The 12,475-nt window shown below is 38.0% G+C and overlaps 1 protein-coding gene across 2 annotated transcripts in view; it reads left to right on the top strand.

The window, feature by feature from the left end:
• PDGFD (platelet derived growth factor D) overlaps positions 1-12,475 on the top strand; it is a 235,694-nt gene that overhangs the window by 157,702 nt on the left and 65,517 nt on the right. The window contains exons 2-3 of one of the 2 annotated variants that reach the window (XM_007452566.1): positions 2,822-3,026; positions 6,117-6,297. In XM_007452566.1, coding sequence (XP_007452628.1) covers positions 2,822-3,026; positions 6,117-6,297 — 386 coding nt within the window. The remainder of the gene's footprint in view (positions 1-2,821; positions 3,027-6,116; positions 6,298-12,475) is intronic. The other variant, XM_007452567.1, reaches the window with a different exon arrangement.

Raw genomic sequence — 12,475 nt, 5'->3', positions numbered from 1 at the left:
AAAACATCCAATGCATAACTCAAAGTTATGAGGATATGAACCTCCTTCTGTATTAAAATATAAAATAAGAACTTATATTCTTGCCATTTAAACATAAATCAAAATTATTCCCTCTCTATGAAAAATGACATATTTCATATTTTTATAGTTTAACAACTAGTACAGTGTTCTGGTTAAGAGTGTGTGTGCTGAAGATAGACTGTCTAGGGTCAGATATTGATTTCACCACCTGCTTTGTGCCCTGAGGTCATAAGTTTCTTAAACTCTCTGAGCCTCCTTTGTGAAGTGGGGATATTACTAATTGCATAGAGTTGTTGTGAAGATTAAATGAAATAATTTAAACAACTTATTGGAATGCCTGGCACACAGTTATTGCTCCATAAATGTCAGTTACTATTGGAACACCAAAGTAAATGCCTTCATTCAGGAATGTGACTTTGTATATAACACTTGGTAACTATCTCAGGTTTAACCTGATAGGTTGCTCTCTGTATCTATAATTCATTACAACTCTTCTGCTAAGAATAGTCCTGAATTTGTCATGAAGTCATAAATTATATATAAACAATGTGATTCAGAAGTCAAAGTGGATTAGAGATAGCAAAGAATCTCAAATTGCCTCTAGCAAATTTCAGACTAAGAAGGAAAAATAATTTCTCTTACACAGAAGTTAAGAGCATTAGCTCTGGGACCAGAGCACCGTGACATGACTGCAGAGCCAGTGCTCTGATCTCCTAGTCGAGATGCAGGGAGTGGGGACATCAGCTCCTCCAGCCACCTTTACTCTTCCTAAGACTGTCTCCCACACAAAGGCTAACTGGGCAAGCACAACACATTAAACACTGAATTAGCCAAAAAAAAAAAATTGAAATTCTCATACATACCAGAACATTTGTAAAAGGGAGAGAAGCCTTGCATTTCACATTCTGATTCCTTGTTCGCTCTCCTCCTCTTATTTTGGAAGCTTTAACAACCACCCTCCGCAACCCAACCTTTCAGTGGTTTCCACCAGCAATTTAGGCCTGCCTGACTAACCTCCTTGAATTATAGGCTTCGGAGTAAACTCTCTGCAGGAGGACATAAATAGACTGTGGCTGGAGTTCTGCTTACAGAGGGGCCTAAAAAGCCAAAATCTCAAGTGCAAAGAACTCTGGACATTGGGAGACAGGAAAAATGGGTCCACTGTACGGTGCAATTCTGAAGCAAACTACCTGGAGTTAGGTCAGATTTCATAGCTTAAGAGCCTAGTCCCTACAAGACTGTACTTCAGTCACCCGCTGAAAATTGTGAGGTACCCAGGTTACCCATACTCTTTACCAACTGGCTATAAATTCAGGGTTGCCTATAAGCCCCTCGAGTTTGATAATTTGCTAGGACAACTTATAGAACTCAAGAAAGCACTATAGTTACAATTACAGTTTTACTATAAAGGGTACAAATCAGGACCAGCCAAATAAGGACACTTGTAGAGTGAGGACATGTCACCCTCCTAGCACAACAGTGTGTTTCACGGACCAGGAAGCTTACCCAAGACTCAGTGACAAGAGTTTTTATAAGGGTTTCATTCTGTCGACATGATTGATTGAATTGGTGGCGACAGGCTAGGGCTCCAAGGCCTCTTACCTCCAGGGAGGTTGGGAAGTCAGGCTGATATCAGAGCTCAAAGCCACATGATTGGTCTTTCTGTTATAGCCAGTCCCCATTCCTGAAACTATTTAAGGGCCCACGGAGAATCACCTCATTAGCATAAAATCAGGTATGGCCCCAGGGGCCTACCATGAATAACAAAGACACTTGCATCACTTGGGAAATTGTAAGTGTTTAGAAGTTCCCTTTTAGGAACCCAGGACAAAGATCAGACAAGTTCTTTATTATATAGCATATGGAAAATAGAATTAGAATTGGAACTATTTTAAGTCACCAAAAACGAGGGCCAAAAAATTATGATTTTTATGATGGAGAAACAACTGGAAAATGTCATTTGATTATAAAATAAATGGTCATTAAACATCATTAGATTCTTTTGTTTTTCACCCAGTTGTTCATTCATTCAACAATATTTATTATCTCCTGGGCTAATCATTGAAGATATACTGTTACATTGTCAATGAAACAAAAATGTTTCTTTGTACAGTTGACCCTTGAACAAAGTGAGGTTTAGGGGTGCCAATACCCCACACAGTCAAAATCCCACATATAACTTTTGACTTTCCCAAAACTTAACTACTAATAGTTTACTGTTGACCAGAAGCCTTACTGTTAAATAAACAGTTGATTAACACATATTTTATATGTTGTATGTATTATATACTGCATTCTACAATGAAGTGAACTAGAAAAAAGAAAATGTTAAGAAAATCATAAGGAAGAGAAAATACATTTACAGTACATATATGTATTTATTGAAAAAAGTACACGGACCCACACAGTTCAAACCCATGTTGCTCAAGGGTCAGCTGTATTACATGGAAAAGAGGAAGGATGAACTATTTGAAATTATTTGCTCAATTTTAATTCCAATTGTAATGAGCCTGAGTTCTGAGATAATCATTAATTTTGCTTGTCAAAAATGATGTTAAGAGAGCTCCCAAAGTATAAAATATTAGGCATCAAGTCTAGATTTATGAAGAATTTGGGGAGGTAGGGGATAATAGAAAAAATATGGATGTTGTTTGTTTAACCACAAGGCTGCCATTTGGCTTTATGTTTTTAAACAAAATCAAGAAGTGCTTTGAAATGTGATGTGTTTTAAACTGTTCTTTTTTTGCTTTCCTGTAATTGGAGCAACATACTAATTTCTACAAGTTGTGACTACTAACAGAGAGCAATCACCTCACAGACTTGTACCGAAGAGATGAAACCATCCAGGTGACAGGACACGGCCATGTGCAGAGTCCCCGCTTCCCAAACAGCTACCCCAGGAACCTACTTCTAACCTGGCGGCTCCATTCCCAGGAGAAAACAAGGATACAGCTAGCCTTTGACAATCAGTTTGGATTAGAGGAAGCAGAAAACGATATCTGTAGGTAAGTGGGAAATAAAATCCATTCTAGGGTAAAATTTCAAAGTAGAAAAAAAAGACAGATTTAAAACATCACATCAGACTTCTGTTTTGGGCCCTCCAGACCTATCCAAGATACTCGACTTCTTTTTCAAAAAGCCTTTATGTCAGTCCTAATGGACAAAATAAATTGGAGCTCGGACTGCCTCTGCAGAAAGCCTGGTAACCTGGCATGACTCACAGAAACTCACTCCTGCAATTGTCAGAGCCAGGCTGTGTGACTCCCAGAGAAGGGGGGAATCTGGGGGCCCCTATCTTGGCCAGGCATAGAACAACCCACTTTGTGAGCAGGTAGATGCATCCAATATCCTGGCTCACCTGCACCATGTCACAGGGCTCTGGTGCAAGCCTGCCAGGGCTTAAGGAGTGTATTCCCCTGCTGGGCTCCAGGAACTGACCCAGCACTGGGAGATGATGATGGCAAGGACCCTGTGAGGTCCTTACCTGAAATCGTAATTTTAAGGCCTCAGATATGTGTAAGAAGGAAGAGAAGGCCACCTCCCAGGATCAGTGTGCTCCTCAGAGGTCTGTTTCTTCCTGTAGTTTCTGGGTCAGCAGAAAATGAAAGCTACCCCTGATAATCTTCTCCCTTCTTAACATGTTTATCAGAGAAAGCCCTGGCTGTTGTTCTCTGAATTGTCAGCTCACAGGATCTTATTCACTTAATTAGCATGTGTAAGATGCAGAGGATTTTCTTTTTCCTTTCTGTACTTTACTGCACGAACTTGTTCTGCGTTGCCAATGAACTACTACTAAACTGCTAAATTCTTTCAGCAGGTTTATTTTACTTTGAATAATAAAAATCGGGTACTTCAAATTTGGCTGTCCTTTATTGCATGTCTATTATGCTGACAGCTCTTATTATGTTGCTGTTTTTTCAAGAATAACAGCAGTGACTGTTATTTTCTACGACCATAGAGGGTAATATATGCCAGAAAGCAGAGATAAATACATACAGGAAGAGCCAGTTAATATTTACAAAGAGAATAGCTTGAGGAGACCTTGTGTCTTTTCAGCCTTGAAAGGGAGAACTCATTTTCTGTGCTCAAAAAAAAAACAAAGACCTTGGAAACAAATGAAAAGCTACTATTATGGGGATATATGTATACTTATAGCTGATTCACTTTGTTGTACAGCGGAAACTAACACAACATTGTAAAGCAATTATACTCCAATAAAGATATTTAAAAAAAAAAAGATTATTAAAGGTGATGTCATTGAAGAGACACTGGTCTCCACTGCAGAGCAGGATTTTGATCTGGTAGTGATTGAGCCCTTTTGGTGTCCTGACCTTAAAACTAGGAGAGGAAGTTAGGATGGTTTCTTTTCCAGACCCTTCATCAAATCAAGTTGCTCCTAAAAATTTATGGAGGGAGGTAGAGAAGTAAGAGGTAAAGGGGAGAGGAAGCAGGGAAAAGAGGCAGATCAGAGACCTGCCTCAGGACCCTCCCTGAACCAAAATGGTGCTCTTTTGACTTCAGACCCAGAGTAAAAATTGTGCTGATGTTGTGTTTTTTAAAAAACAAAAGTGACCTCTTGCATTATTAACAAAGTTTCAAGTATATTCTTGCTTTGTGCAATAAATATGATTCACATATATTGTATATAAAATGAAATGCAATTGATTTCCTCCCATTTGTTCCAAACCTCCTTGATGTTTACACTGTAATATTTTATTGCTGGAATAGCGATTCTTTCTTAGTGCTTTTTACTTTTCAACACCGTATATTAAGTAGTTAATTTACATAGCACTCAAGAGATATTCAGCTGGTAAAATTACATAAACCTTCTTATTTTACTCATTAGGAAACTGAGGCAGAGGACATAAAGGCCTCACAAATCACTGTCAATGAAATTTAGTAACCATTTTATTATGCTCGCTGCCTCCTTAGATCACCCTGCCTGATCCAATAAGAGCTCTGAGGTCCGTGGGTAAGACCAGTAAAGTTGTATTGGATTTTCTTCATATTCAGACGTGTTGGTTCTCATGCTGATTCCTTTTGGCAATCGTGACAGGAAAATACAAAATGGATATGAGACTTCTGCCACTGTTCACCTTCAATGCTCACCCTGCGTGCTCGTTTGCATTGTGACTTTGGCATCTGAAGTCATTTGAGGAGAGGTAGATTGGAGGAGTGAGACATTGATGCCCAGAACTGAAAGGCACAGAGTTCAGCTCTCAAGCAGAATGTTTTAAGATCTTAGGTGTCTGAAAATAGAATAAATGATCCCTAGAAGATGTCAGCTTGGTCACTGAAGTTGTCCTATTATGTGATGAAAAAGTGAGACGCTGTGGAGGGATTCTGAGGATCAAACGACTCTGTGGAATATCTAAAATGCCTCTCCTGTCTTCTTCAATCCTGGGATTCAGTGTTTCTTTGACTGGTGCCAGTGGTGAACCCATGGTCTTACCCTCATTCGCACATAGCCCAGATATTTCCAATATTGGCTAGTGCACATCCCTCCTCAAAGTCATGTGTTTCCATTATGATAAATGTCATAGTTTATGATATGATCCTTCCAAAAGACAATTTCCAAAAAGAGAAAATAGTCTTTTATTTTACCATTTATTTTCTACAATGAGAGTGCTGGTTTTATGTGCTGTATAGGTATAGATCATTTCCTTTCTTAAGGAAACACTGGATGTGGTAAATTAATTCAAAGTGGGAATTTGTTTAAAAACTTGTTATAGTAAATATTTGGGTATATAATTAGAGCTACATCTCCTAAAATATGGCAATAGATTATACTTGTTAGTTTTTCCAGGAAAACCTTATGAGGCAGATGCTCAGAAAGTAGCCCATTTTGATTTTTCATGATTTAGGAAGAGTTATGGCTAAAAGTGTGTAAGGGTGTTTCCTCAGAATAGATTGTTGAAGTTTGAATTTGAGAAACCTAATCCAAAAACTAGTTTTCCTTCTAAAATATCTGTAGGTTATAATTTTCATTTCAGATGATAGGTCACGAGAAATCACATATGTTAGTTTCAATTTCTCAGTGAAAGTATGAATTTCAAAGTCTTCTTTAATCAAAGTTTATGTCAAATTGGTACTAGGTATGATTTTGTGGAAGTTGAAGATATATCTGAAACCAGCACCGTTATTAGAGGACGATGGTGTGGACACAAGGAAGTTCCTCCAAGGATAACATCAAGAACAAACCAGATTAAAATAACATTCAAGTCTGATGACTACTTTGTGGCTAAACCTGGATTCAAGATTTATTATTCTGTTGTGGTAAGTAGCTTAACCACCCTATGATTAAAAGCAAACACTGGTTACTTGAAGTATAGAGATCGTTTTCTGTGATTAAATTCAGTGGTGTGAGAGTGAATGAACTGTGTTAATTGTCTATGGTATGCTTTGTCCCTGCCTTGTGGCCAAAATGTTAAAGACTTCTTTAGTGAGAAATGCCATTTTAGCTCTATTAAGTCAATGCTTGGGCCCATGTATTTTGAAAGAAAGCATGGTGAATAGAAAAAGTAAAATAGTTTATGGTAAAGCATATACCATATTGCCTTTGATTCAACTGGAGCAAAATAAATATACAGCCAAATAGAAGGTAAGTGAGAATTGAACCTCTTGGTTTGAAAAATTGTCTATGTAACTCTAATCACAGAAGAGTCCCAATGATTTTAGTTTAAATTATGACTCAAATTTGGGAAGGGCTTATGTTATCATCATAGAGCCTCAGGGTTAGCAAGTATCTTAAAAATTGGAAGGTATAATTCAGGACCCAAGGTTTGATTTTTGTTTACTACACCCATGCTTATTTGTGGTCTCACCTCTACTTAAACACCGCAGCAGCCATTTCCAACTTTATATGGTTCTAACTATTAGAAAATCTTCAACCTCATATTGTGGCATAATCTGCCTTGTAGTTAAGTCTAGTTGTTGGGTCACACATGGTCATGGGTCTTCTTTACTCAGTCATTCATTAGTAGAACAATATAAAGTTCCTTCTTATTGACAAATATTCTGATAGGTGTAGTAGATACAAAGGCAAGCAAGAAGACAGGGTTCTTGAACCTCCTGGAGCTGATAGTCTGGTGGAAATGACAATTAGAAGCCATAACAACTGAGAATGATAATAAGACGGAAGTACTGGGTGTTACAGATGAAGCTCAGGGGGATATTGGGATAATTTCGCCTATACATTACGTTTAGGATACATTAAATATCCCTGAATCCTTCAGTTGTTCATAGCATATTGCCTTTTGCTCTCCTGGCAACGTCTTTAACTCTCATTCAGTTTATTGCTATCTCTTTTCAAAGTGTGGATGCCGAAACAGAACACAGTACTACAAATGGAGTCAATATGGGGGTTATTTTTCCTCTTATGAGTTAAATTTAGAGTAGGAAAAGTCTTGTTTTTTTTAATCTAATGTGGTTTCTTTTCTCTTTTTTTTTTTGCATTATGATGAGTGGTTAAACACAAAGTGAATTCTACATCAGAATACTATAAATGAAAAAATAGCATTTGGTGATACTGGTTCCAGTTTTAATTAGAAAATAATCCATCAAGCATGATATACATTATTGCACACTCACGCAGTGCTGCTCAGCATTAAAGTGGAAGTGTGAACCTTTGGTTTCTACATTTCTTTGCTTTTAATGTGTTCAGTGATGCATCTGTTCTCAATTGTTCATGGACAAAGCAGGCTCAGCATGTTGGAATGGTGATGTGTCAGAATGGCTTAGTGAAGGATCTTTTTTCCCCTTAACATATCAAGGCCTGTTAGTGCTCATGTGTATACTTTTTGTGAAGCTTTGGTTATGACTAAGTTAAATGGTCCGTAAGTCAGTTAGAAACACCTTAACTCTAATACCATATCTTTAAGGCAAAATAACTCCTTTTTGTAGAAAAAGGCAGTGCAGGTGTGGATTTAGGGAAGAAAGAATTTTTTTTTTGAGGTGCTTTGGGTTACAGTGCAGGCTCATCACTCATTTCCTAGCCAATGTTAAGTGGAATATGGGACAGCCTTTGTAGTATGGATGTAAACTGTTCGGCATGACTCCACTCACTCACTTATTCACCTCCACCAGTACATTCAATTGTGCTTTTAGAAATGATGATAGTCATAACTTTTTTGTTATACAGCCTCTTGGTCTGCATTCATTGCAAATAGCTCCAGGCTCTCTTTCCGCTTCTAACTGGCTTCTGGCACTAAATATGATCAATTAGGGCCAAAGTGCTTTGGTGGCTGAATTCCAAGAGGTAGAGTGAGCTTAACCTTCAGGTGTACATAAACTCTAGATCTGTGTGGCTAAAGATAAACTCTTGCATTTGATTCTTGTTCAACAGGGATCATTTATGCCTTGACCAATGTTTTGGAAAGGTCATTTTATTCATGTTTAAATTTTTCTTGGAGAAACTTTAAAGCAGAGTTTATGAACTCAAATGCTACAGAGCCCAGACTTAAAATTCATAGCGAGCCAGATATAAAATTAGAGAGAGACAGTGGGATTAAAAATGGCAAACCCCGATGTATGTAAGTCAAATGATTTTGCTGTACACCTGATACAGTGCCATATGTCAATTATATCTCATAAAACTGGAAAAAACGGTAAGCCTTCTTTAAGTATATTTAAATAATGATTTTAAAAATGTTGTACAGGCCCACAAAGCCGGTAGAGTTTGGAGGCAGCTGTTTTGCAATACCTCCTTTAAGGAATGGCAGGTGCTGGGGAAATTTGAGCAATAGTTCCCAAGCAATCACAGTGCTCTTAGAAAATGGCAAGTAGCTATTTGGATAGGTAAAGACCACCCCCCTTCTCATCTCTACCTTTCTATCTCTCAGCCTTCCATCAAACATTTCTCTTCTTCCTACCTTAGTGACTCTCCAGTTGTACAAGGGCCTCCCCTGAGGCTGTAAGTTATAGGTGCCCAGGACCATAAGAGCCCATTACACTGGAATCACATCTACATGGTTCATGCTTATGACTTTTTTGGGATACCAAGTCTAGTGTACATTTTTAGTCATTTTTTTCACTCCAGCAAAGTGTGGGAGACTGACTAATGGTTAACATCCTGATCACTTATTTTTGGTTAGCAATTATTCTTATATTACAATTTTGTTTGGTGTGCTTGGAATTCAATTGTCTACCTTTTTTTTACAGCATATAGGGCAAGGCAGCACAGCCATAGGGGACCAGAGCTTTGCTGTAAAGCACACTTTGGATCAAAGGAAATTTCCCAAGTTACTAATGGTGCGATATAGAATGGGTCTCTTACCTTTTGGTTTTACATCCATAAAATGGGGATAATAATTGGAGTTGGTGTGAGATTTTAAATTAATAGCAAATACTTATCATAGCACCTAGGATATAGTGGAAGTGCTCAATAAATAATGGTGATAATGATCCTACCTTTACCATCACAAATTGTGTGTGTGTATGTGTATATATATATATATATATTCCCTCTAGATAAATGGTAATGAACTATTTGAGGGTAGAACAAGCATCCTGTGTGTATTACACACAGTGCCTTATACATGGCTAGACAGTGTGTTTGTTGAATTGACTCTTCCAGAGAAAATATGATTCAATTTCATATTTCAAGTTTTTGCTCTCCTACTCAGCTTTCTTTCCTAATTTCACTTTGCTGAGGAGGATAGATACCATCAGAGGGCATAATGAAGCAGAATGGATAATGTTATCAAATTGTTATCAAGATGTGTTTGTCTCAATAAATTAAGCTCTCCCATCTCAAATCTAGTTTATTGGGGAATGAATGGATGGATTGGATTGTTAGGAATCTTTTTTGGAAGACCATTAAGTAGTTTATTGGAAAGGTGTCCAGTTACAAGGCTCCCAATGGATGGTGTGCAAAGAAGTCAGCAAGCACGGGTGTATGAATTTCAGCTCTGCTGCTCACTGGCTACAGGCTCAGTTTTCTCATCTGTAAGATGGTGATAACACTGCCTGAGACACAATTAACTAGTTGTAGAATTAAATTAGATAATTTTGTAAGCCACCCTGCCTGGAACTTAGTAAATTACTCAAATATCTGCTGCTCTTATTGTTATCATTATCACTGGCATAATAATTAATATATCATCAGGTGATAAATGAACTTGGCAGTCCTGTACAAACAGCCCAGCTGTCAGTGTGTGTGTGCATACACATATACACACACGTCTGACTGTAATTCACCTCCTTCATCCAAGGTAGAAGCATTTTATTGTATATTGTGACAAACATTTAAAAAGCCTTTTATTTGTGTGTGTGTTTAATGGAAAGAACATTTTTTTAATTCAAAAATTATTTCTAATTTTTTTATTGAAATATATTGATAAATGATTTACAATATTGTGTTAAAATAAAAAATTAAATTATTTGAAAGCTATTCCCAAACTTTTTTGTTTTATTAACAAATTCTAGTTTATTTCATAAGTTGAATTTACTAATACTCATTCTAAACACTTTCTAAAATAAAAAAGCAATTTTATCACCAGTTTTTTAACTGTGTATCTCTGCAGTTCGAATTAACTTCAAGTGGCACAGTTAAGATTGCCATTGAGATTAAAACTCCACATGAATCATGGCTTTGCATTATAAATATTTTTTTTTAATAGAGGAAGAAAGGGAAGAGGATGGAAAAGAAGATAAGGATGCAAAGAGAAAGGAGGAATAGAACCAGTGAGTTAATAAATAAGATTCTCAGTTATAACAACTTTCACAGATTCTAATTTTGCTCACCTAAAACTTACCAGTTGGTGAAACAAAAACAAAATAATGGTGGACAATTCATTATTATTCCCCTAAACTAATTCTCAAACAAAGCTAGAGAGTAAAGGACCTCATTCACTTTCTCTACAAAATGTGGAAATTCCATCTTTATTTGCGTAGTCAGATAAAAATTGTTGAAGGCTTTGAATATCCATGGGCATTCTGACCACTTCAGCCAGGACTGTATATAGAGCCAAGGATAGTCAAGGTGAGGGTGGTAATCACATAGCAGATTCTGTTTACCTCAGCTTCTACATTTTGGTATATCCTTCTGGAGGTCTGGTGATATGAGAGCTGCGGTATTATTTATTAAATGCCTACTGTGTGCTAGACCAAGCGAAGTCTAGGGTCCTGGAGATACAGCTATGAGGAGGATAGGCAGATCTCTGTCCTCATGATCTCATATGGTAGCAGAAGGGAGCAAGCAATAAACATTTAAGTAAATAGAGAAGTAAGTACATACATACAAAGATAAATTTTCTGAAGTTCAATAAAAGCTAGAAAGAAGATAAAAGAGAACAGTGTGATGGAGAGTGACTGGAAAAGGATCCACTCCAATCAGAGAGTCAAGAAAGATCTGTAGGTGTAAAATTTGAATTGATACCCAAAAAAGGAGCAGGAAACACCATGGGAAGCTATGGGAGAAGTGCTTTAAGGAAAAGAACAGCAAATGCTAAGCCCTGAAACAGAAAAGAGAAGACATCTTTGACAGTAATGATTCTTTTGGTGTCTTGGGATTCAGGCTACTGGAAGGAGGCAAACATAAGAGAGGGAAGTAGAAGAGTAGCTCATTGCTCTCTCAGCTAAGCATGAGAAAGAAGTTTTCTTATCCTCATCTCAGCCCATCTATTTTGGATGTTTCTCAAATCTTTCAGAACTTAGACCAGGTAAGGTAGCTAAAACCAGAGGGTGAGCTAGGGGCAGATACTAAGAAAGTATCAACAAGATAACAAACAAAGTGTGGGGCGGAAAGAAAACAAGGGGCATGGTCCAGGTCAGACAGGAGGATAGCATAAGCATACTCCAAAAGCCCTAAGTAAATGTCATAGCAGTAGACTGCCAAGTTGGCAAGCCCAGGAGCTTCAACGGATATTGGTTGAAGGATTCATTCTTTTTTTTTTTTTTTTTTTTTTTTTTTTGTGGTACGCGGGCCTCTCACTGTTGTGGCCTCTCCCATTGCAGAGCACAGGCTCCGGACGCGCAGGCTCAGCGGCCATGGCTCACGGGCCCAGCCGCTCCGCGGCATGTGGGATCTTCCCGGACCGGGGCACGAACCCGTGTCCCCTGCATCGGCAGGCGGACTCTCAACCACTGCGCCACCAGGGAAGCCCAGGATTCATTCTTAAGGCCAGAGTCTCATTGCTGCAGCATTTCATAGGCAAGGCTAGATAAGTGTTCTTATTTAAAACTTTACAATGTTCTAAAATTTCACCAATTACAGAGATCATTTTGATGAACTAGGAGTCTCACTGGGAAGGTTAAGTGAATCAGTTATTTTAATCAGATTACCTTCCTAAAACCTGAATACATAATGAGAACTTCGATAAGAGTTCTTGAGAGAGTAAAGAGCAAAATGTAATATAGTCCTAGAGCAAAGAATAATTTGACAAAGAATATGGCTAGGGGGCTTCCCTGGTGGCGCAGTGGTCGAGAGTCCGCCTGCCGATGCAGGAAACACGGG

The sequence above is a fragment of the Lipotes vexillifer genome, unplaced genomic scaffold (genome assembly GCF_000442215.2).
Source record: "Lipotes vexillifer unplaced genomic scaffold, Lipotes_vexillifer_v1.1 scaffold1269, whole genome shotgun sequence".
Lineage (NCBI taxonomy): Eukaryota > Metazoa > Chordata > Mammalia > Artiodactyla > Lipotidae > Lipotes > Lipotes vexillifer.
The sequence above is the reverse complement of the archived record's forward strand: the minus strand, read 5'-3'. Positions and strand labels throughout refer to the sequence as shown.